A 26,667-nucleotide genomic window follows, 5' to 3' on the forward strand; every position below is an offset into this window, starting at 1 on the left:
TTAGTAGATCAGCTAAAAACGAGACCATGTTATAAATAAACTACGAAGTGAATAACAGGCAGTAGGCGAACAGAAACCTATCATTATTAAAATATGGAATTGTGTTGTCAATGGAATGAATAAAATGGTAGGCATTCATTCGATTTATTTTTATGCTCACGTATTATCGTTCTTGGCATTGCACATGCACAACAGTGAAGTAATGTTGCCACAACAGCACCAAATGTAAGAAGCAACTATATGTTGACAGTATTGAAACGTATATAATGTAGAGGTCTCTACATCTGTAGTTCCTCCCTATGGCTTATGTTTCAGATACTTCTACACATACTCGAAAAATGAATATTGTGGTGCAGGTCACTTAGAAATATTTCTTCAATAATAGTTCATTGTAATACGTACTGACAGCCGCAACGAGGCTCCTTGAACACGTTTTGGCAGAGTTGGCTACTCTGCGATATACATTTCAACAGTGTGATGCAATGTTAGTAGTCATTGAAAGGCGATAATCTGTTGTGTGGTTCGGAATAAGTGTCAGGTAAATTTCTAGCTGTTTGTACAGTTTGCAACGTGGTGATTATCAACTTTTGTTAGACTATTCAGAAGTATAACACAATGTCCGATTGGGAAACTGTTACCGTTTTACGAAAGAGACCTCCAAAGGCCTCAGCACTGAAATCCGAACAGGTAATAGTAGTTTCAAAACAATATCGTGTGTCTTGTTTTGGATTTGAATTTACAAGCGTGTTCAATTTCAGGCTGTAAATGCTGCCCGCCGTCAAGGGGTCGCCGTGGATACGCAAGTAAAGTGTGAGTATCCGTACGATATTAGTAGAGAAACATTCTACGTTAGTATCTAAAAATTTAATATTGTCGAAGTAGTAAGAGCAACAACCTCCCTTTCACAAAGAGACTTTGTAGCCAGAATTTTAACTGTGAGTTCTCATTAATTAAGTGCTGTTATCAACCTTGAATGTACGTAATCCAAGGTAATGGGTATAGCGTAATTGCACCCGAAACGAGGAATTGCAGTGAATAACAAAACTGTCTATTACATACTGTGGCGTATGTTTATTAAAAAGACCTTTGAATTGATGTAAAGCTCTCTAAAATTTAACGTTTCTGCACCAGAAACGTGTAAAATCTTTCTATAATGGAGTGTGAAAGTAAATGACCAAACCCTGTTATACAGTGTGTGTCCAAGCATTGTCACAATGAAAAATTCTCACAGTTCCTAAAAAGTGTTCAGGTTTCCATAAAATATTGTAGTATTATTGCAATACACACTATAATAAATTCTGGGTTAAGGTATTTGCTTAGACCATAGGTCGTATCAAGAACAAAAGAAATTTCGTTTAAAATGCCTTTGATGCAGTTTGTTACTCTAAGAATTATTAATAGTAACAATAATAATAGAAACTTCGGGAATAATAATAGATCTCGGATTTATTTTCCCAGTTACAGATGATTTCATGATATTTAGTAGAGGCCCAAGTAATTAACAATTGTGTTTTTAAACTTAAATATGTTTTGATAAGTCCATGATTTGCACCAAAGATTAATAATGGCCACTAGCAGCGTTATGTAACTTGCTCAGTTTTTGTTTATGACTCTACACTACCACATTTTATTTGCAATTTATCTTTGTGGAGCCATGGGAACATTTTGTAATAATCCCTTCCACATGTGTGCTTTGCAAGCCTCTATACCATTATATGTGGAGTAGTAATTAATTCAACTCATTAATTCACCCATTATATGATATTACATTATAAAGTTTTGCTCTTTCAGTTCTCTGTTTAAGAATAGGTTTTTGCACATGGTTGTATCCATGAGTGTTACATTATTGTAATGGAGTAATCTTTAACTGGCACTAAACAGCTCTACTTATTGTATGTGTTGCATACTTTTACATCCATTACATTCAGTGATGCCGCAGCAGTCAGTTTGTCATGTAATTACATTTTTTTAAATTAGTGTGATCCATTTTTTGTATTTTGTAGTATTCTGTCTGCTTTTATCCAGTTAATAGCATTGTGTGTCAGTATTATGTTGTACTGTCAGCAAAACAAGAGGTAACACTCACATGTGCAGAGTTTTATGTCGTTCCTAATTTTACTTTGGGATTAACACAATTCGGTGAGTCATGTTTTGTGGGTGCTCTGTTTCATAGCATGCTTGCAAATATCTTTTGTGTGTGGAATCCTACTTATACCTGGGTGTACTGTGGTTCGACAAGACAAAATCATATTTTCGGAGGATTGAAATGATGCAAATGTTTGTTGATACAAGAAATTTCTTTTTGGTTTACATCATCTCATTTATTTTCCTAATTTGTTAAAATCTAATTAATCCAGTGCATTTGTTAGATAATTGTAACAGAAATTGCCTGCTGTATTTGAGTAAAGCAGTAAAAATGTGAAGAAATAGAAAAATTGATCGTCAGAGGCACAGATTTAGCATTTGGAAACATTAATCACTTTTGGAGACTTTAACAGCAAAGACCTTAAGAGTGTAAAAGGAATTCCTCAGATAAAAACAGTTTTGAAAGATTTGTTGCAAACAAGCCAGAAGTGATTAATTTGGAGGCATACTGTCTTTCGGAAGAATATCACCACACAATACTGAAGATCGCAAGACAGATAAATGATAACTGTCACACATTCAGCTTGACAGCTCACGCATCCAAATTGTTTACCAAAATAATACACAAAAGAGTGGAAAGGCGACAGCCATTTTTACATTAGAAAATGTAAAGTTGCACAGTAGACAGTTTTCCTTGTTGATACTTAAAGAAAAACAAAAATACTTTCATGTAATTTGTTAACTGAAAATTCATTATTATTATTTCTTTCCTTTCTCAGACATTATTATTATTATTTTGACTGTATAGTGTGAAATCTCCATAGATAAATCTTAACTGGGTAATTTTCAATATCTGCAGGAACAGAGGGAAAAAATAAGAGAAGAAATGGTTGGGGGTTTAGTGTTGTGATGACATCGTCTTCTCTGGTCTTCAATCTGCGTATGGAAAATACAATGAAGGAAATAAGATGATTCAGAATCTGGATTAAAATTAAAGTTCAAACGATATAAATGAGGAGATTTGCTGATGACATTGCTATTGCCAATGAAAGTGAGCAAGAATTGCAGGACCAGTCAAATGGAATGCTAAAGCCATCTACCAGACAATCCATCCCTGGGACACACCTTGTCCCCATACCCGAACTCTTGTGCTTATTTGATTATCACTTATTATGACTAATCCCCAGAATGAAGTGTCTGAGCCATCGGTCCTGGGGCGCAGATCGGGTGCGTCTGCTGCAGTTTTATAGGGCTTTCGTCCGATCGCGTCTTGACTATGGTTGCACCGTGTATGGGTCAGCAAGGCCTTCGTATCTGAAGATTCTTGACGCAGTACACCATGAGGGTATCAGACTGGCCACTGGTGCCTTCCGTACCAGTCCCATCCCCAGCCTGTGTGCTGAGGCAGGGGAACCGCCGCTTGCCATCCGGCGGAAACTCCTCATGGTGCGACGGGTGTGTCAATTCCTTGCCTGTCCTACCTCCCCTGCGTACCCTACCGTTGCCCGACCGCCTATGGAACGTCTCTTTTCCAGTCGTCCCAGGGCAACGAGACCATTTGGGATTCGTGCCAAGCATTTGCTTGAGTCCCTTGGTGTGGAGCGTGTGGCCCCCCAACGGCAAGGTTTTACTTGCCTGCCTCCCTGGTTGCGTCCTTTTAAACTTGTCGGAGTACTGGAGGAGCTGCACTCCTGCGTTTGTATTTACCTCCTTATTTTATGATATTTTCAACCAGCATCCCGACCATGTACCAGTATTTACGGATGGCTCTAAACAGGGGGACTCTGTTGGTTGTGCTGTTGTTTTCCCTGATTGACTCGTCAAGTTACGGCTTCCTGCGGCGTTTACCATCTTTGATGCCGAATTGTTTGCGATCTTGCGGGCATTGGAGCAGATGAGATGTGTTCCCAGTCTTAAGTTCTTAAGTTCCTCATCTGTTCAGACTCCCTGAGTGTCCTTCAGACCATGCAACACTTGTACCCAGCGGATACGGTCGTCCAGAACATCCATGATGCCCTACTCCACCTGCAGTGGCAGGGGAAGGAGGTTTCCTTCTGCTGGGTGCCGGGGCACGTGGGTATTAGGGGAAACGAACCGGCGGATGTGGCTGCCAAGGATGCATGTTCCCTCCCTCATGTTGTTGAATGTGCCGTCCCCCTCCATGCTGTTACCTCCCTCCTGCGTTTTCGCGTTCTGCGTCAGTGGGAAGAGGAGTGGCTGGCAGTCGGTGAAAATAAGCTGCGTCTGGTCATGGCCACCACGCGGCCATGGCATACGTCCTACCAGTCGTGCAGGCGGGATGAGGTTCTCCTCACTCGCCTCCGCATCAGGCACAGTCCCTTCACACATGGTTTTTTACTCCGGTGGGAGGATCCCCCAATCTGCAGTGCTTGTGGCGTCCAGATTACTGTCCGCCACATTTTACTTGACTGTCTTTTATTCTCTGACCAGAGGGCGGTGGTTTCTTTGCCACCGGATTTGCCCTCTATTTTGAAAGACGACGCAACGTCTGTGGTTAAGGTTTTACGGTTTTGTGTCCTGTCCAATTTGTTGCCTCGGATTTTAGGGAGAGGGTTTTAATGTGCTGCTGGATGACTGGCTCACCCAGATTTTAGGTAAGAGGTCCGCCAGTCACGAATACCTCCTTGTTTCCCTTCGGTTTCTGTCCTCCCTTCCTTGTGTTTCCTTTCCTTTTTTAGTACACTTCTTCTCCTCTTGTTTTGCCTCTGTATGTGAGGATTTGGAACTGCGTCAGGTCTGTGTCTTTTAGCTGTTCCCCTTGTTCGCTGTTCGTCTTAGTCCCTTCACTGCATGTGTTCCTGTTTTTATGCGTTTGGGCGCTGATGACCCCGCTGTTTAGCGTCCGTAAACCTCAAACACACACACACACACACACACACACACACACACACACACTAATCCCCAGAATAAAGCTGGATAATTGATATTGCCACTGATGAGAGTATGGTATGCACAGGTTTCACTACCAGTGCAAAGGAAAAGAAACCAACTCCTCCCCCCCCCCCCCCCCCCCCTCCCTTTTTCTAGGCCTATCAGCAAAGCATTGGGATTTGGCAAAATTAAATTTGTTGTCATTGCTAAACACCTGACCTTGCATTTTGCTGCTTTATATCCTACAACCTGTATGAGTTTATGTGCAACAAGGTTAGTCAGGTGGTTATTCTTTGATTGTTGCCTAGAAGTGATATGTCATATTTGGTGAAATGGCGATTCGCAATGCATTAGCGGTGTTTAAAGACACAGTTATGGTATCTAAAAGATCGTATGATGCTGAAACCTCTTAGTAAAAGGATGGGGACATATAAGGGGCAATCAAATGAAAACTGAATGTCTGTCACATGGGGACCATGGAATGGTTCCTGTCAAAAGTTAAGACATGTATCGCACTAGGAGATGAGACAATTAATTCAGATTTTATAGAATGTGGTCGGCCGCTGGAGGATACACAACCACACCCACTCTTTCATTTCCTCATCTGACTAACAGACATCCATGTGCGCTTTCTTTTTCAGGTCACCAAGTACGTGAGAATCATATGGTGAAATATCTTGAATGTATGGAGGATGTTGCAGTGTTTCCCAGCCAAATAATTTAAGTGTAGCCTTCGACAGATTGGCAGTGTGAGGGCAGGCATTAGTGTGCAACAGGGTGATCCCATGTCACAGCATTCCTGTGCGTTTTGATTTTGACACATTGCAGTTACTGCAAAGTGCCTTCATAGCCGTGCCCATTGATTGTGGTTCCATGCTCAAGGAACTTGGCGAGCAGAGGACCCCTGCATCTGCTCTTGGATGTCAGTTTGTTGGACAAGGAACGCAAGAGTGGGTGTAGTTGTGGGGTTGTCAGGAACCAGCTGAGTCCTATGAAACATAAATTGAGTGTCTTGTCTCCCAGTGGGATAAAAGTCTTAAAACATATGGTGATAACTTCTGTATGGAACCATTCCATGGTTCTGTTGTGATGGGCGTCTTGCTTCCATTTGACTGCCTCCTTATACATTCATGATACGTAATAATATGTGACAAGTATGAGAATTTTCTTCCCAGTGCTGATAAAATTTTATCATTCTTATAATGAAACTCACAGTGTTTGTCCCTAGGATTATTGTGGACCACCATGTCTCTGTATGTTCGACCAGCAATGTATGCAACCTATTTTGAAGGCTAGTGAACAGTTGCTTGACAAGATGCATTCAGTCTCTCTTTGTAATTGCAGTTTCAATGTGGCTTCCATGTCCCACACTCGACCACAATCTAGAATGCTTTGATACAACTCAAAAACCATGCATGTTAGAAGATTACCACTTAATCTTTGTACTCAAAATTGCCAAGAAAGATAATTAAAAAATAGAGATGAATGGAAGGGTTATAAACGACAAGTCACAGGTAGCAAATGTATTTAATAATAATTTCTTAAACATAGTAGAAAGCATAGGGACCAACAGTTCAAGGAGAGATCACAGCAGTATGTTGAAGTAACTCTCATAAAATTACACCATACGAATGTATCACCAACTTCTACTTTTGAAATTAAGAGCGTCATACATTCTCTCAATCCCGCTGTAGGTCCGGGAGTAAGAATAGGCCTGAGGTATTCCTACCTGGTCGTAAGAGGTGACTAAAAGAAGTTTCACACGTTTTGGCCTTTACGTGATGGTCCCCTGTAGGGTTTGACCTCCATTCTTCAAAATTTTCCCGAAGAGCAAGCCAATTGGGGAAAGGTGCCTTACATGGTGCTTGTGTCCATCGTGCATCGAGATCTTTAGCCCACTTTCTCGTCGTCGCATTTCAGTCCCACTCATTCTCCATCTCTTGGGCGAGGACACCTTCCTGGGTGTATTTCCCACATGCACTAAGCAGTGTCCTTTCTGTATTGACGATGACCATGGACTTCTTTGCACCTGATATCCAGCACAGCATCCAGTCCGTTGTGGGGCTGCCATGTACCCTGTTGATTGTGGCCCCCCTGACCACACAGGGATCGCTCTGCTGATGCCTGTGCTGTTAACTCCCCACGTATGCCAAGGGGTAGATGCCCATCCCCCTGGGGCATCAGGACTCCCGGCAATGGCCACCATGCCAGGTGGCCTTTGCTGCGGCTGGGTGGAACCCATAGGGAGGGCCCCTGGTTGGAGTGGGTGGCATCAGGGCGAATGACACGCGATGAGGTGTAGTCCATCATCTTTTTCTGGTGGTCAAACACCAGCAGTCTCTTAAGCATTCAAGAGCTTAATTCAGCGCACACAGGTACAACCCCAAATTGTTCCTCTCCCTGGCCACACCATGGGAGGAACGTCAGGCTAAGGATGACAGCGGATCTTATTCATTCCGGTACCTTGTATTTTCAAGAGGTGATGGGGAATGTTTCATGACAACAAAGTCTCAGTTTTTTTGTTGAGCATTTAGAAGACATGTTTGGGGATGTGGATGGATTGTCCAAAATCACAACTGGGTCAGTCTTGATCAAAACAGCATCCTCTGCCCAGTCACGGACATTACTCGCTTGTGACAAACTGGGGGATGTTTCTGTAACCTTCACGCTCTATAAGAGCTTAAATTTGGTCCAGGGTATCATATTTCACAGGAACGTTCTTTTGCAGTCTGACGATGAGCTGCGAGTCAATTTAGAGTGGTGAGGTGGACATTTCGTCTGGCGTGTTCACAGGGGTCCAAGGGATAATCAGGTTGCCACCGGTGCCTTCATCTTGGCCTTTGAGGGTGATACATTGCCCGAGAAGGTCAAGGTGATGGTCTAACGGTGTGATGTAAAGCCCTGTATCACTCCCACAATGCGGTGCTTTAAGTGCTGAAGTTCGGCCATATGTCTTCCCGCTGTAATTGCAGCGTCACATGTCAAGATTGCGGATGCCCATCACATCCCAATACTCCATGTGCCTGACACCGCCAACCCCCGTCACCTCTCATAGCCAGAAGACTACACCTGCCCCCTTGATGGGGGGACTATTTCCCTCCCTGTTGCTCCTGCACCACCTACTTCGGGAGCAACACCCCCTCCCCCCCAACCATCGGGGATGTCCATCCCCACTTCTAAGCCAGAGAATCGTAAGCCTTCTTCGGCTTCTCTCGCTAGGAAGGGGTCCCTTGGGTCGCTCCCTTCCTGGGTTTCTGTTAGTGGAAAGATTACACCCGCCAGTGGCTGTAGAGCTCAAAAGCAGCTGGTTGTTGGGCTTCACACTCATCCTCAGTCCCTGAGACAGTCAGTGAAATTCTCCCAGCCAGGGAAACTCAAGGAGCAGCGAGAGAAATCCCGAAAGAAGACCCCTAAGACCAAGGAAATTGAGGTGGCACCCACATCACTGCTACCTACAAGCTCTGCGTCTTGAGAATCGGGTGGAGATTCTGGCGTCCATTGAAGACCTAGATCTCGCCAGGACCTCAGACACAATGGATATAGACTGCTCAGACAATACGTTGGTGGCGGCAGGTGACTCTTTGGCGTCTCATGACGTCATCCTCTAGTGGAATTGTGGCAGTTTTTTCCACCACCTGGCTGAGCTACGGTAACTGTTTAAGCTTTACATCTGCTTTCTGCATTGCCCACCAGGAAACCTGGTTCCCAGCAATGCGGACCTCTGCCCTCTGCGGCTATAAGGCATATTACAGGAACCGTAGCAACTATAATAGTGTCAGGTGGAGCTAGCATCTATGTCCTAAACTCGGTCTGTAGTGACACTGTGCCCCTACAAACCCCTCTTGAAGCTGTGGCTGTCAGAATAAGGACAACAGGAAATAACTGTCTGCAATGGCCAAGGCAGAGATGTCGAAACTTTACTGTCTCAGTTCGACCTCTGCCTCTTAAATACTGGGGCCACCACACATTTCAGTGTGGCTCATGGTAGTTACTCGGCCATCGATTTATCAGTTTTCAGCCCAGGACTTCTCCCATCTACCCACTGGAGAGCACATGACGACCTGTGTGGTAGTGACCACGTCCCCATCTTCCTGTCACTGCACGGTGTCAGGCCCACGGACACCTGCCCATATGGGCGTTAAACAAGGTGGACTGGGGAACTTTCACGTCTGCTGTCACCGTTGAATATCCACCATCATATCGATGTTACCGCACGGTAACATCGATATGATGGTTGAGCAGGTGACTAGCACAATTATGTCTGTGGCAGAAAATGTGATCCTTCGCTCTTTAGGGTGCTCCCGCCTTAAGGCAGTCCCTTGGTGGACGCTGGAAGACTCTGAAGCAGTTCAGGGGCGATGGCGAGCTCTACAGCGGTATAAGTGGCACCCTTCCCTGGAGCACATCATAGCCTTTAAACAGCTGCATGCCCATGTTTGCCAACTTATCAAATGATAGAAGCAAGAGCATTGGGAGAGATACGTCTCGACCATTGGGTGCCATACCTCACCTTCCCAAGTCTGGACAAAGATCAAAGGTGTTTCCGGGTACAAGATCCCAACAGGTGTTCCCAGTGTTAACTTAAATGGCGTGTTATCTACAGATACAAACACGATTGCCGAGCACTTTGCTTGACCCTCTGCATCACAGAATTACCCCCAGCCTTTTGCGCTCTAAACGGCGGTTGGAAGGGAAAGTCCTCTGATTCACTACACGCCACGGTGAATCCTATAATGTCCCCTTTACAGAGTGGGAGCTCCCCTTGCACATTGCCCCAGTACAGCTCCTGGGCATGATTGGCACCACATCCAGATGATTAAAGATCTCTCATCTGACTACAAGCAACATATCTTCGTCGTCTTCAAACATATCAATGGCATCTCCCATCGCAATGGAGGGAGAGCACCATCATTCTTGTGCTCAAACCCGGTAAAAACCTGCTGGATGTGGATAGCTATCGGCCCATCAGCCTCACCAACGCTCTGTGTAAGCTGCTGGAACATATCGTGTGTCGGCGGTTGGGTTGGGTCCTGTAGTACGTGGCTTCCTGGCTCCATGTCAGGGTGGCTTCCGCCAGGGTCGCTCTACTACTAATAATTTCGTGTCCCACGAGTCTGCCATCCGAACAGCCTTCTCCAGACGCCAACACCTGGTTACCATCTTTTTTGATTGATGTAAAGCATACGACACGACCTGGCGGCATCAGATCCTTGACACATTGTACGAGTGGGATCTCCGGGGACCACTCCCCATTTTTATCCAAAACTTCCTGTCGCTCTGTGCTTTCAGTGTCCAAGTTGGTGCCTCCCATAGTTCCATCTATATCCAGGAGAATTGAGTCCCACAGGGCTTCGTATTGAGTGTGTCTCTATTTTTAGTGGCCATTAACGGTCTAGCAGCAGCTGTCGGGCCCTCCGTCTCACCTTCTCTGTACGCGGACGACTTCTGCGTTTTGTACTGCTGCTCCAGTACTGGTGTCGCTGAGCGTTGCCTACAGGGAGCCATCCACAAGGCGCAGTCATGGGCTCTAGCTCATGGCTTCCAGTTTCCCGCCATGAAGACATGTGTCATGCATTTCTGCCGGCGTCATATCATTCATCTGGAAGCAGCACTTTACCTTAATGAAGAGCCACTCACTGTAGGGAGACATATTGACTCCCTCACCTTCGTACAGCTGAAACGGAAGTGTTGGCAGCACCTCAATGCGCTCCGCTGCCTGAGCAACACCAACTGGGGCGCAGATTGCTCCACGCTGCTGCAGCTCTACCGAGCGCTTGTTCAGTCCTCTCTTGACTATGGGAGTGTGATTTATGGTTCAGTGGCACTCTCAGCATTGTTTGCTTGACCCATTGCACCATTGCAGAGTTAGACTAACAACAGGAGCTTTTAGAATGCGTCCAGTGACAAGCATACTGGTGGAGGCAGGAGTCCCTCCATTGAAGATCAGACATGCACAACTGATTGCCAATTACATTGCACACATTCATAGCTCTCCTGAACATCCAAATTACCGTCTCCTTTTTCCGCCCGCAGCAGTCCATCTCCTGAATCTGCGGCCCAGGTCGGGGTTAACGAATGCGGTTTGCAGTGGTCCCTTCTCTTCGAACTGGTGGTCCCTTCTCTTCGAATTGGAGGCCTTCCCTTTACCACCTCTACTTGCCGTCACCTCCGAGGTGTACGCCTTGGCTGCAGCTTTGTCTGGACTTTTTGCGTGGCCCTAAGGCCTCAGTTGTCACTTCCTCTCAATTCTTGACATGTTCCGGGGCTCTGATGTGGCTTACATTGACGTCTTGATGGCTGATGGTCACGTAGGCCTTGCATATGTTCATGGAGGACATATTGAACGTCACTCCTTGCCAGATAGCTGCAGTGTTTTCACTGCGGAGCTGGCGGCAACATCTTGTGCTCTTCAGCACATCCGCTCGTGCCCTGGCACATCGTTTCTTCTGACTCATTGAGCAGCCTACAAGCTATCGGAAAGTGCTACCTTCGCCATCCCCTGGTACTGTCCATCCATGCCCTGGAACGGTCCCACCGTTCAGTGGTGTTTGTGTGGATCCCAGGACACGTTGGAATCCCCGCTAATGAACTTTCCGACAGGCTGGCCAAACAGGCGAAACTGACTTGCGTTCTGTCTTATGCCACAGGGTTTTCTGTCTTTGGGAGACGGAATGGCATAACAGGACGCACAACAAACTGCATGTCATCAAGGAGACTACGAATGTGTGGAAGTCTTCCATGCGGTCCTTTCTCAGGGAATCAGTTGTCCTCTGCCTGCTCTGCATTGGCCATACATGGCTAACACATGGTTACCTGCTCCGTCGTGAGGACCCATCTCCATGTCGCTGTGGCTCCCAAATGACAGTCATCAACCTCTTGCTGGACTGCCCAGTTTCCGCCGCTCTGCGGCGGACTTTTAACTTTCCCAGCACCCTGCCTTTGGTGTTGGGCAACAATTCCCCAACAGCAGATGTAGTTTTATGTTTTATCCATGAGAGTGGGTTTTATACTTCTATGTAGGTTTTAGCGCATTCCCTTTGTCCCTATGTGTCCTCCACCCTAGTGCTTATAGGGTGGAGGTTTTAATGTGTTGCAGAGTGGCTGGCTTTTCCTTTTTATTCTCATGGTCAGCCAGCCACCTTAATCTGCTTTCCTGTTTTACTCTCTTCTGTTTCTAGTGTCTCTGTTATTTTCTTGTCTTCTTTTGTTCTTTTTAGTGTTCATTGCCTTTCCTATGTTTTTGTTGTTTTTCCTTTGTTTCTGTTTTGTGTTATATGTTTCATCCGTTTTATTCTCACACTTGTGGCATTGTTTTATTAGGAACAAGAGACCGATGTCCTCGTACTTTGGTCCCTTCCCCCCTCTTTTAAACCAACAAACCAACCAACATTCTCTCAAGAATAAAAGCTCTTCGGATTTTGATGGTGTTTCCAATAGAGTGCTAAAGATTTGTACCCATATAATAAGTACAGTACTGTCTGAAATATGTAATGCATGACTAACTCAAGGCTTTTTTCCAGAGAGACTAAAATATGCCATTATTTAAACCCTCTTTAAGAAAGGTGATAAGAGAAACGTCAGTAACTACTAACCTATTTCACTGCTGACATCATTTTCCAAAATTCTTGAGAGGTGATGTATTCCAGAATAGTGTCTCACCTTGGCAGCAGTAATATCTTCAGCAAATCACAGTTTGGGTTTCAGAAGGGTTGCTCTACAGAGAATACCATTTACATGTTCACACACCAGATACTACAAGCATTAAATAACGAAATAACACCGGTAGGTATTTTCTGTAACGTATCCAAGGTATTTGATTGTATGACTCATAGTATACTCAGAGATAAATTGAAGTTTTATGGGATTGAAGGTATAGCCGACCAATGGATCATGTCATATCTGACCAAAAGAATACAGAAAGTTGTACTTAGTAGTAATTCAACCAACAGAATCCAGGGACATAATTCTGACTGGGTAGAAAGCACGTATGGGGTTTCCAAAGGCTCAGTCTTAGTTCTACTGCTGTTTCTCATACATGTAAATGATCTACCATCTAATGTACAAGAAGCAGAATTAGTTCTTCTTGCAGATGACACCAGTCTACATCTACATCTACATCTACATTTATACTCCGCAAGCCACCCAACGGTGTGTGGCGGAGGGCACTTTATGTGCCACTGTCATTACCTCCCTTTCCTGTTCCAGTCACGTATGGTTCGCGGGAAGAACGACTATCTGAAAGCCTCCGTGCCCGTTCTAATCTCTCTAATTTTACATTCGTGATCTCCTCGGGAGATATAAGTAGGGGGAAGCAATATATTCGATACCTCATCCAGAAACGCACCCCCTCGAAACCTGGCGAGCAAGCTACACTGCGATGCAGAGCGCCTCTCTTGCAGAGTCTGCCACTTGAGTTTGTTAAACATCTCCGTAATGCTATCACGGTTACCAAATAACCCTGTGACGAAACGCGCCGCTTTTCTTTGGATCTTCTCTATCTCCTCCGTCAACCCGATCTGGTACGGATCCCACACTGATGAGCAATACTCAAGTATAGGTCGAACGAGTCTTTTGTAAGCCACCTCCTTTGTTGATAGACTACATTTTCTAAGGATTCTCCCAATGAATCTCAACCTGGCACCCGCCTTACCAACAATTAATTTTATATGATCATTCCACTTCAAATCGTTCCGCACGCATACTCCCAGATATTTTACAGAAGTAACTGCTACCAGTGTTTGTTCTGCTATCATATAATCATACAATAAAGGATCCTTCTTTCTATGTATTCGCAATACATTACATTTGTCTATGTTAAGGGTCAGTTGCCACTCCCTGCACCAAGTGCCTATCCACTGCAGATCTTCCTGCATTTCGCTACAATTTTCTAATGCTGCAACTTCTCTGTATACTACAGCATCATCCGCGAAAAGCTGCATGGAACTTCCGACACTATCTACTAGGTCATTTGTATATATTGTGAAAAGCAATGGTCCCATAACACTCCCCTGTGACACGCCAGAGGTTACTTTGTCTGTAGACGTCTCTCCATTGATAACAACATGCTGTGTTCTGTTTGCTAAAAACTCTTCAATCCAGCCACACAGCTGGTCTGATATTCCGTAGGCTCTTGCTTTGTTTATCAGGCGACAGTGCGGAACTGTATCGAACGCCTTCCGGAAGTCAAAAAAAATAGCATCTACCTGGGAGCCTGTATCTAATATTTTCTGGGTCTCATGAACAAATAAAGCGAGTTGCGTTTCACACGATCGCTGTTTGCGGAATCCATGTTGATTCCTACATAGTAGATTCTGGGTTTCCAAAAACGACATGATACTTGAGCAAAAAACATGTTCTAAAATTCTACAACAGATCGACGCCAGAGATATAGGTCTATAGTTTTGCGCATCTGCTCGACGACCCTTCTTGAAGACTGGGACTACCTGTGCTCTTTTCCAATCATTTGGAACCCTCCGTTCCTCTAGAGACTTGCGGTACATAGCTGTTAGAAGGGGGGCAAGTTCTTTGCGTACTCTGTGTAGAATCGAATTGGTATCCCATCAGGTCCAGTGGACTTTCCTCTATTGAGTGATTCCAGTTGCTTTTCTATTCCTTGGGCACTTATTTCGATGTCAGCCATTTTTTCGTTCGTGCGAGGATGTAGAGAAGGAACTGCAGTGCGGTCTTCCTCTGTGAAACAGCTTCCGAAAAAGATGTTTAGTATTTCAGCTTTACGCGTGTCATCCTCTGTTTCAATGCCATCATCATCCCGGAGTGTCTGGATATGCTGTTTCGAGCCATTTACTGATTTAACGTAAGACCAGAACTTCCTAGGATTTTCTGTCAAGTTGGTACATAGAATTTTACTTTCGAATTCACTGAACGCTTCACGCATAGCCCTCCTTACGCTAACTTTGACATCGTTAGCTTCTGTTTGTCTGAGAGGTTTTGGCTGCGTTTAAACTTGGAGTGAAGCTCTCTTTGCTTTCGCAGTAGTTTCCTAACTTTGTTGTCGTACCACGGTGAGTTTTTCCCGTCCCTCACAGTTTTACTCGGCACGTACCTGTCTAAAACGCATTTTACGATTGCCTTGAAGTTTTTCCATAAACACTCAACATTGTCAGTGTCGGAACAGAAATTTTCGTTTTGATCTGTTAGGTAGTCTGAAATCTGCCTTCTATTACTCTTGCCAAACAGATAAACCTTCCTCCCTTTTTTTATATTCCTATTAACTTCCATATTCAGGGATGCTGCAACGGCCTTATGATCACTGATTCCCTGTTCTGCACATACAGAGCCGAAAAGTTCGGGTCTGTTTGTTATCAGTAGCTCCAAGATGTTATCTCCACGAGTCGGTTCTCTGTTTAATTGCTCGAGGTAATTTTCGGATAGTGCACTCAGTATAATGTCACTCGATGCTCTGTCCCTACCACCCGTCCTAAACATCTGAGTGTCCCAGTCTATATCTGGTAAATTGAAGTCTCCACCTAAGCCTATAACATGCTGAGAAAATTTATGTGAAATGTATTCCAAATTTTCTCTCAGTTTTTCTGCCACTAATGCTGCTGAGTCGGGAGGTCGGTAAAAGGAGCCAATTATTAACCTAGCTCGGTTGTTGAGTGTAACCTCCACCCATAATAATTCACAGGAACTATCCACTTCTACTTCACTACAGGATAAACTACTACTAACAGCGACGAACACTCCACTACCGGTTGCATGCAATCTATCCTTTCTAAACATCGTCTGTACCTTTGTAAAAATTTCGGCAGAATTTATCTCTGGCTTCAGCCAGCTTTCTGTACCTATAATGATTTCAGCTTCGGTGCTTTCTATCAGCGCTTGAAGTTCCGGTACTTTACCAACGCAGCTTCGACAGTTTACAATTACAATACTGATTGCTGCTTGGTGCACGCATGTCCTGACTTTGCCCCGCACCCATTGAGGCTGTTGCCCTTTCTGTACGTGCCCAAGGCCATCTAACCTAAAAAACCGCCCAGCCCACGCCACACAACCCCTGCTACCCGTGTAGCCGCTTGTTGCGTGTAGTGGACTCCTGACCTATCCAGCGGAACCCAAAACCTCACCACCCTATGGCGCAAGTCGAGGAATCTGCAGCCCACATGGTCGCAGAACCGTCTCGGCCTCTGATTCAGACCCTCCACTCGGCTCTGTACCAAAGGTCCGCAGTCAGTCCTGTCGACGATGCTGCAGATGGTGAGCTCTGCTTTCATCCCGCTAGCGAGACTGGCAGTCATCACCAAATCAGATAGCTGCAGGAAGCCAGAGAGGATTTCCTCCGATCCATAGCGACACACATCATTGGTGCCGACATAAGCGACCACCTGCAGATGGGTGCACCCTGTACCCTTCGTGGCATCCGGAAGGACCCTTTCCACATCTGGAATGACTCCCGCCGGTATGCACACAGAGTGCACAGTGGTTTTCTTCCCCTCTCTTGCTGCCATATCCCTAAGGGGCCCCATTACGCTCCCAACTACCAGTAAGCCCAGCCTCTGCGACCGCCCGGATTTTGCAGACTGAGGGGCAACCTCTGGAACAGGACAAGCAGCCATGTCAGGCCGAAGATCAGTATCAGCCTGAAACCGGTTCGTCAGACAAACTGGAGAGGCCTTCTGTTCAGCCCTCCGGAATGTCTTTCGCCCCCTGCCACACCTTGAGACGACCTCCCACTCTACCACAGGTGAGGGATCAGCCTCAATGCGGGCAGTATCCTGGGCAACCACAGTCGTAGTCCGATCGGGGGTTGCGTGGGACGAGCTGGCCGTCCCCGACAAACCCCCATCCGGACCCCCACAGTGATGCCCATTGGCAACAGCCTCAAGCTGTGTGACCGAAGCCAACACTGCCTGAAGCTGGGAGCGAAGGGATGCCAACTCAGCCTGCATCCGAACACAGCAGTTGCAGTCCCTATCCATGCTAAAAACTTATGTGCAAAGAACGTCTGAACTAATCTACAGAGAGCGCAAACAAATCAACACAAAATTTAAACGGTTATTAAAATAAAAGATTGCCTAGTAAATGCAGTAATGCTGCTACTTGCGCACTGCTGACACACTGCTCGGCGGCGGAAGGAGACTACGCGATTTTACACTATTCAGGTACTAAAACGTGATGCTACAACTCTCAAATACTATAATACGCCCGAAATTTATGAATTAAACAATGCAAGTACCAAAAACACGCAAAGAAATTAAGAATTAAACTATGTAACAAATGAGTGAGCTAGGAGTATACGACTTGCTGCTGCAGCTGCTTATCCAACGGCGGCAGGGAGCACAGTATTGTTATTACTCCCAGTACACATACAGAAATGGAAGAAATGGCGAACAAAGTTCTCAAAAGTATCATTGACTTGTTTTCTGCGAATGGTCTCGCCCTGAATTTCACAAGGTCACATCATATTCAGCTCTGCACCTGTAGGGGTACTGCACCAGTGATAAGTGTAACACATGGCAATGAAATAATACATAGGGTAGAAATTTCAAATTCTTAAGTGTCCATATTGGCGAGAATTTAAATTGAGAAAAAAAAAAAAAAAAAACACCTTTTGGAACTCCTAAACAACCTAGTTCAGCCACATTTGCACTTAGAATCATAGCGAATTTTGGGGAGAGAAATCAGCAAGTTGACATATTTTGCTTATTTTCGTTTAGTAATGTCATATGGAATAATGTTCTGGGATACCTCATCTTTAAGAAAGGTCTTCATTGCCCAAAAACATGCTGCAAGAATATTATGTGGTGCTCACCCGCAGTCGTCTTGTAGACATCTGTTTAAGGAGTTGGGCATTCTGACTACTGCTTCACAGGATACTTATCCCCTCTTGAAGTTTGTTGTAAATAATCCACTACAGTTCAAAAGGAACAATGAGGTACATAATTATAATACTAGAAGAAAAAATGGCATTTATTACTCAACATTAAGGTTGTCTTTAGCACAGAAAGCCACACAATGCTGCAACAAAAATTTTTGACCACTTACCCAGTGATATAAAATGTCTAACAGACAGCAAGGTAAAATTTGAAAATAAATTGAAAAAGTTTCTCCTTGACAACATGTGTCTATGTATATGCAGTGTATTACGTTGAGGGTAAAGTGCCACGCTCGACACTGTCGATGCTCTACAGGCACCATCCCCCTCCCCCCAGGGGCTCACAACTCTTTTGTGAGCATATGCTTGACTACAAAGGGGCCCCAGCCTTTGCAGTGTTAACTTCCTTTCTGTGCTGAAAGCTTATACTTCCACTCTCCCTTTCCTCCTCTGCCTCTCTGTTGGATGGTGTTGTTGGTGCTGACCCTGCATGGATTTTGGACTAGAATTTCCACTTTCAGCCTTTTCTACAACTTTTCATGAAATCGCATGGTCCTCATTATTGGTTTTGACCTGCCACCAGTTTTCAAAACTCTCCAGAAGTGTGAATTGTGCAGAGGTGGTCACCAAATGCAGTGTATGCTCCACCTTTGTGCCTTTCCACCTTTGCACCCTTCCCTTTAATATGGTAAAACCCAAAACCCAGTACGGTAGCCACCCATTGGCGGGGGGGAATCAGTAAGTACCTGCACAGTGCCCTCTGACAACACAGGTATTGCACTGATGGTGTCAGAGCTGAAAAGTCTCCATGGATGCCAAGGAGTATGTGTCCATTGTGACTGGGGCACAGGGACTCAAGCAATGGTAGTCTTTACTGAGGCTGGGTGGTGCCTGTGGGGTGAGCCCCGTTTGGAGTTAGTGTCACCGTGGTGAGTGAGACACAAATGACGTGGAAAAAATTACCTCATGCTGGTGGCCATACAGGCCCAGCAGTCTCTGTGGGAGGAAAGTCCACTTGTAATGCAAAGAGATACGACCCTAAAATGTTCCTGTCACTAACTATGCTGTGGGAGGAACATATGGACAAGCAACAAGCAGAGCAATAATCCCCGCAGCACCTGGTTTGTACGAGGACTGATAGTGATTCCTTCTTGGCCACAAAACCTTTATTCTTTGTGGAGAACTTAAAATACAAGTTTAGGGATATGGCAGCCACCTCCAAAATGAAAAGTGGTTCAGTTATGATAAAAACATCATCTTCTGTCCAGTCACGGGCACAACTCACTTGTAACAAACTGGGTGATGTACAGCTACAGCCATTCTTTCAGCAGCTGATTTAGCGATTCCCTTTGCCTCAGGCATGCCCCGATAGTACCTTGGTGGTCATGGGAAATCACAGAGGCCATTAGAGATTGGGGGCAGGCTCTCCAATACTGAGCTCTCCAATACTGGGCAACTGTGCCCAGGTCTGCCATCTAATAGAAGGACAGAAGATAGAAGGCTGGGAATAATATGCTTCAGCCATCGCACTATGTACCTCTCCTTCACAGGTTTGGGCTAAGATCAGATGTCTTTAAGGATACCAGATGCCTGCAGGTATAGCTAGTATTATCTTGAAAGGTATTGTCTGCAATGACCCAGACACCGTCGCTGGACATTTTGATTTGCATTATGCTTGAGCCTCAGTCTCAGAAATATCAGCCTGTCCTTCATGTTCTAAAACAGGAAGTGGAGTGAAAGCCATTATCTTTTACCGCATGCCACCTAGAACCATATAATGCTCCCTTCAGTGAGTGGGAATTTGTCAATGCCCTAGCCCGCCACATTGATGCAGTCCCAGGGCCGGACCGCATCCACAAGGAAATGCAAAGCCCTGATACAATCCTGCATTGATTATGAGAGTCTGGCATACAGTTCGGCATCACCCTCAGCATTGCGGATACTGGATCCAGTACACTACTGCGGGGTTATACTTGTGAAAGGAGCTTTTCAAACTAGTCCTGTGAATAGCTTACTCATGGAGGCTGGAGTCACCCCCCCCTCCCCCCTCCCCCCTCCTTTGCAGATCAGGTGCCAACAGCAGTGTGTCAGTTATGCTCCCCACATTTACAGCTCCTCTAAGCATTTGAAGTACTGCATCCTCTTTCCAAATGCCATAATCCATCTCCCACGTTGAGGATTACAATCGCAATACACATCTGGTCTCTCCTTTCTGGACTTCAGTTGTTTCCTCTTCAACCTCTACTCTGGACCCATTCACATACACCTCCATGGTGCATCCATCAGCCACAGCTTCATCTTGTCCTATCACAAGCTCCGAAAGGCTTGGTCCATCTGGAGACCCTCCTCTGCCAATTTTTCCCCATTCCAGTGTTCTGAAGTAGCCTATACTGATGGTCTGATGATTGCTGGTCATGTAGGCTTTTCTTATACAAGTGCTCCTTGCCAGGTGCCTATAGTGTTTTCACTGTGGAGTTGATAGCCATCTCTTGTGCTCCTGAGCATATCTATTCCTACACCAGTGGGTCCTTTTTCATCTGCAGCAACTCCTTAAGCATTTTACAAGCTCTCGACCAATGTTTCCCTTGCCATCCCTTGGTCATTGCTATCCAGGATTCCCTGTATACCTTTGAACAGTGTGGATGCTCAGTGATGTTCGTTTGGAACGTGGGCCATGGTGGGATCCTGTGGAATGAACTCGCTTATAGCCTGGCTAAACTGGCTACCAGAAAACACTCTTGGTAGGTATTCCGGAAACAGACCTCCGATTAGTATCACACCATAAAGTTTAAGGTATCTGGAATGCAGAATGGCTCATTCTGACTTAACAGATTGTGGGTGACAAATTAGGAGACAGTTTCTCAGCAGCTGACGTAGTTTTATGCTGTATTAATGAAGGGGCGCTTTTACCACTTGTTAATGAAGGCCATTAACATGAGGGACATGAAAGGGAAGCAGTGGTTGGGAAGGGAGTGAGACAGGGTGGTAGTCTCTCCCCGATGTTATTCAATCTGTATATTGAGCAAGCAGTGAAGGAAACAAAAGAAAAATTCGGAGTAGGTATTAAAATCCATGGAGAAGAAATAAAAACTTTGAGGTTCACCGATGGCATTGTAATTCTGTCAGAGACAGCAAAGGACTTGGAAGAGCAGTTGAACGGAATGGACAGTGTCTTGAAAGGAGGATATAAGATGAACATCAACAAAAGCAAAACGAGGATAATGGAATGTAGTCAAATTAAATCGGGTGATCCTGAGGGAATTAGATTAGGAAATGAGACACTTAAAGTAGTAAAGGAGTTTTGCTATTTGAGGAGTAAAATAACTGATGATGGTCGAAGTAGAGAGGATATAAAATGTAGACTGGCAATGGCAAGGAAATCGTTTCTGAAGAAGAGAAATTTGTTAACATTGAGTATAGATTTAAGTGTCAGGAAATAGTTTCTGAAAGTATTTGTATGGAGTTTAGCCATATATGGAAGTGAAACATGGACGAGAAATAGTTTGGACAAGAAGAGAATAGCTTTTGAAATGTGGTGCTACAGAGGAATGCTGAAGATTAGATGGGTAGATCACATAACTAATGAGGAAGTATTGAATAGGATTGGGGAGAAGAGAAGTTTGTGGCACAACTTGACTAGAAGTGATTGGAAACCCCTCTTTGCATTGTAATGCCAGCCCATCTGTAGGGATTGTGACGGTAAGTTGCACAGGAATGCTTCTTTTGCCCCTCCCCCATCTGTGTCAACTGCGAGGAGCACCATTCCTTGTTTACCAGACTGCACAATTTTCAGACGAGAAAAGAAAAGTCAGGAATAAAACTCTCGATCGCCTCACACATAAAGATGCCAAGAAGAAATAGTCCCCTACTTCCTACAGTATTATGATTGTACTTTTTACAGTATTATGATTGCTGCTGTGGCATCAACATCCTCTTTAGTGACTGTGACTTGGCCCTCCATGTCGTCTGCATCTGGCTCTTGGATCTGCTCAACTACACCTCCCACCCTTGTGGCTGGGAGTTCTCTTCCTACTGCTTCCTCCACAACCGGTTCAGGATTGTCAACACTCTTGTCTGCTGGGGACGTCAGTTCCCAATCCCCAGCCAGAGAAGCAATGTGCTCTTCTGACCCCCCTTATCAGGAACGAATCCTTCGGGGCGCTCCCTTCCCTGAACTATGGTGACCTGCAACTGGATGCCAGCCAGTGGCTGAAGGAGCCACAGCTTTCAAGTTTTAGGACTTCGCCTTCCTTCCCTGTCCCACAATTTGCAGCAGACGGACCCTCACAGACGGTCTAAATCGCCCAAGGACAAGAAGTAGTCCTCCAAAAAATGGGGAGATTCTGGTGGCCCTGTGCCGCCAGAACGTGCATGTTCCACCTATGTATCCAAGGCAGCGTACCTGGTGGCTATTATGGCCCCTGACACCCCTACATAACCTGATTCGGAACGCTGTGTGTTAATGGTGTATCTTCACGACCAGTGGCAATGGGTGGTCCAGAGACATTACCTGCCTCCTTGGTCACTCTGCATCCTCACAGAAGACTGATAGCCTGATCCTCCAGTGGAAGTGTAGCAGTTTTTTTTGGCCACTTTCTTGAACTAAGACATCTTTTGTGCATTCCCCTGTTTTTTTGCAACGCTCTCCAGGAAACTTGTCTTCTGGCAGTGCAGATCCCTGGTGTCTGTGGCTGTCAGGGGTATTTTAAGAATCACCCTTTGAAGAGCTTCAGGTGGTGTTTGCATGTATGTTCTGGACTCTGTGTACAGCAGACAAATGCCACTCAATATGATGTTGGAGGCTGTGGCTGTTTGTGTGAAGACATCTCTGGAATTCACCATCTGTAAGGTGTATCTCCCTCCTGATGAAGTGTCTGCACTTTTTTCCTCAGTTTCCCCCACCCATCCTAATATTAAATGACTTCAATGCTCACAACCCTTTGTGTGCTGGAACTCCAACCACGGGCCACAGTAAAGCTGTCGAAAACTTGCTCGAAGAGCTCTATCTTTGCCTCTTGAATATCGGTGTCACCACACACTTCATTGTGGCATATGGGTCTAATTTGGCCCTTGATCTTTCCATTTGCAGCCCAAGTCTTCATCCATTGGGGAGAGTCCGCTATGACCTATGCAACAGTGATCATTTTCCAATTGTTTTCACATTCTCTTGGCACTCCTTGCCCGAGTGTCCACCCAGATGGGCTCTCCCCAAAGCCGATTGGGTTGCTTTCGCTCGTGCTGTTGCCTTTTACACCCTGCCACATGAAGGTATCGATTCTGTTCTCCAGAGAAAAACTGGTACCATTCTTTCAGCAGCTGACTCAGCAGTCCCTTATTCATGAGGATCTCCCTTCGGAAGACACTGCCTTTGTGGACCCCCCAAAATCGCTGTGACCATTAGATCGGAGGCGAGCTCTCCAGTGCCATAGCAACATCCATCGATAGAGCAACTAATTGCCTTCAAATGACTGCGTGCCAAGGACTACCACCTCTTAAAAGATAGAAATGAGAATGCTGTTGCTACCATTCTACCAAGTAACCCTCCTTTGCAGATCTGGGTAAAGATTCAACACCTCCATAGACACCGGTACCCTGTGCGTTTATGTGGTATCTCTGTGAATGGTGATATCTACACTGATCCAGATGCTCTGCCAAACATTTTGCATTTTGTTTTTCATTATGCTAGGGTTTCTGCATCTGATGATCATCAGCCTGCATTTCGTGTCCTCAGACAATGGATGGAGAGACTTTGTTTGCCATTTACTACATGTCACCTGGAACCTCTCAATGCTCTGGTCAGTGAATGGGAATTGCTCAGTGCCCTAGCCCTTTGCCTTGAGATGGCTTCGGGGCCAGACAACGTCCTCAGCCAAATGCTCAAACACTCATCAGTGGTTTGCCAACATCACATCATTGCCATTTTCAACAGTATCCATAGTGAGGGTGAGTTACCGTCTCAGTGATGAGAAAGCATGATAGTCCCAGCACTGAAACTGATAAACAGCCACCTTGAGATGGACAGCTATCACCCAAATTAATCTCACTAATGTTCTGTGCAAGTTGCTTGAACATATGATGAGCTAATGGTCGTGTTGGTACTTTGAGTCTTGGGGTCTTCTGACTCTGTCGCAGGGCTGTTTTTGCCAAAACCTTTCTACTGTTGACAATTTGATCAGCCTGGAATCTGCTATCCATTTAGCTTTTGCTCAGCATCACCACCTTATCGCTTTCTTCTTCTACTTGCAAAAGGCTTAAGACATCACATGGTGTCACCATATCCTCATTACTCTCCACGAGTAGGTTGTCCGGGCCAACTCCCGATTTTTATTCTGACCTTTTTGTGTTGCCATACTTTCAGAGTTAAAGTTGGTGCTTCCTACAGCACTCCCCATACACAATAGAATGGGATCTCACAGGACTGTGTATTGAGTGTGGCTGTTGGTGGTCTAACTGCAGTTGTGGGGTCTAAAGTATTGTCCATGCTGGAGTCTGTCCAGTGGTCAAATGAGTGTATGTTTGTATGATTCTCCTGTGTGATGATTTCTTGGTCGTGAAATTTAAACCTTCGGCTTCTTTTTTTGTCTTCAACTCCCACGCAAGACTGGTCAACAAGGGACTGACTGAAAGCCTTAGATTCTTAGCGATTTTTACATAGAACCAGAATTTTCTTCTGTTTCCTGCCAGATCTTTTGCTAAGGCATGACGGTGGTAGCTGTTGTAAGCTTCGTGCATAGATCATTTCACTGATGCACGAGTCTCTGACAACCTTTTCTTGTTGTCATTTGCGTGTTCTCCTTTGAACCGAGAGTGCAACAGCCTCTGCTTCCTCAGCATTTTCCAAATTTCGTTATTAAACCATGGTGGGTGTTTTCCTTATTAGGCACATAGCTCTCCAGACCACATTTATAATCTGCTGAAACTTTGCCCATAATTCCTCTACGTCAATCTGATCGGAACTAAGTGATGTCAATGCACTGTCTAAGTGAGATGCTAACAACTGCTTTCTGCTGTATTTAGCAGAAACTCTCCTAGCCTCCTGACTGATTTATTAACTTTCTTAACCATAGTTGCTATTATGACATCCTGATAACTAATTCCCATTTCTGTACTAACATTTTCAGTAACGTTCAGCCTATTTGTAGCTGAAAGGTCTAAGATATTCAGTTGTTGTGAGCTGCCGAACTAGCTGCTCGAGACACTTTTCAGAACACATGTTCAAAAGTATTTCACATGACTCTATTGTACCCACTGCAATGAGTCCATAGACACCCCAGTTAGACTTACTTTCACTCTAACAGTGGAATCGAGTGGCCGGTAAAAACATCCAACAATTAACTTGGTTTCACTGATTCCTGTCATATGCAACCAGATAACTTCACTGTCTCACTCAACTTCGACCTCAATAAGGCAATATTTTTGTCAACTGCAATGAACCACCTCCTCCTATGGCCTCTAATCTGTCTTACCAGTTTACATTCCATGACCCGCTAAATATCTCGGAGCTTTCCATTTCGGGTTTCAGCCAACTCTGTCACAAGAATAATTTCAGTGCGAGAACGTTCCTGAAGGGCAGTAAATTCGGGTACATTATTATCAATACTTCGACAGTTTATTTATAAAATTTTGGCAGTCGAAGTGTCTTTACTCTGAATGCCGCCTGGCTTCCATTGCTGTATATTGACTGGTGAGCGTTCATCAGAACACCTTAAACTACTACTTAGCCTCATGTGCGTTCTACAAGTATTCTGCTACCTGAGTAGCTGCTTCCTTTGTGCAGTGCACTCCTGATCTCTCAAGGAGAGTCCTACAAATCCACTGCAAAATGTGTCGTGCACTTCTGTCGCTGTCATACTGTCCATTTTCAACCAGAAATCTGCCTCTGTGACCAAATGCTCAGTGTGTAGTAGTCTTAGTTTTTGGGATTGATCTTTGATGGCGGTTGACATGGCTTTCCCATCTTCACGAACTTGGCGAACATGCTGATAGCACCTTAATCTGTCTCTGTAACACCAGCTGGGTTGCAGACCATCTACATTTTTGTGGCTCTTCAAAGCTCTAATCCTGTTGCGTCTTGATTATCAGAGCCTCGTGTCATCGCCTTCAGCATTGTAGATGCTGGACCGGACACACCATTGTGGGGTCCCATTTGCGACGTGCCTTTCGGACCAGCCCTGTGAACAGCCTACTTGCGGAGGCTGGCATCCCTCCCCTACAGGTTAGGCGCTAACAATTGCTGTTTCTCTATGCAACACACATTTGCTGCTCCCCTGAGCATCTAGACTACTATGTCCTTTTTTCTGGTAGGGAGATCTACCTTCCATAACAGAGGCCAAGGTCTGATGTCACGATCACAGTTAACATACAGAGCCTCTGCTTTGAACTCCATCTTTCCCCACTGACGCTTCTTGTCAGGCTGAAATTGCTTGCACCCCATGGTGTATACTCTGTCCTCTGATTTGCTGCCATTGGACAAAAGTACTCGGTAGACACTATGGTTTTTCGTATCTGTTCCTGGATGTCCTCGATGTGCTTCCGGGCTCAGCCATGGTATACACTGATGATGGCTCTACAGTTGACAGATGTACCGGTTTTGCGTACCCACATGCAGATGCAGTGAACTATGTTTCCTCCTGAATGATTGCATTGCATTCAATGCAGAATTGGTTGCCATTGCTCGAGCCCTCAGCCACCTTTGTTCTTGTGCTGACAAGCCATTCTTAATTGGCAGTGACTCCTTCAGTAGTCTTCAGGCACTCTAAACAGTGCTACCATCGCCACTCATTGGTTGGGACCATCCTGGATATCCTGTATGCTCTCCAGCATGCTGGACAGTTGGTCATCTTTGTATGGACCCA

At 45.2% G+C, this 26,667-nt stretch overlaps 1 protein-coding gene across 1 annotated transcript in view; it reads left to right on the plus strand.

The window, feature by feature from the left end:
* The first annotated feature begins 413 nt into the window (after positions 1 to 413).
* LOC124794894 (endothelial differentiation-related factor 1 homolog) overlaps positions 414 to 26,667 on the plus strand; it is an 83,843-nt gene continuing 57,589 nt past the window's right edge. Inside the window, exons 1-2 of the mRNA XM_047258593.1 lie at positions 414 to 687; positions 759 to 810. Of these exons, the coding sequence (XP_047114549.1) occupies positions 616 to 687; positions 759 to 810 (124 nt within the window). The 5' untranslated portion in view covers positions 414 to 615. The remainder of the gene's footprint in view (positions 688 to 758; positions 811 to 26,667) is intronic.

Source organism: Schistocerca piceifrons, chromosome 4 (assembly GCF_021461385.2).
Source record: "Schistocerca piceifrons isolate TAMUIC-IGC-003096 chromosome 4, iqSchPice1.1, whole genome shotgun sequence".
In the NCBI taxonomy this organism is placed as follows: Eukaryota; Metazoa; Arthropoda; class Insecta; order Orthoptera; family Acrididae; genus Schistocerca; species Schistocerca piceifrons.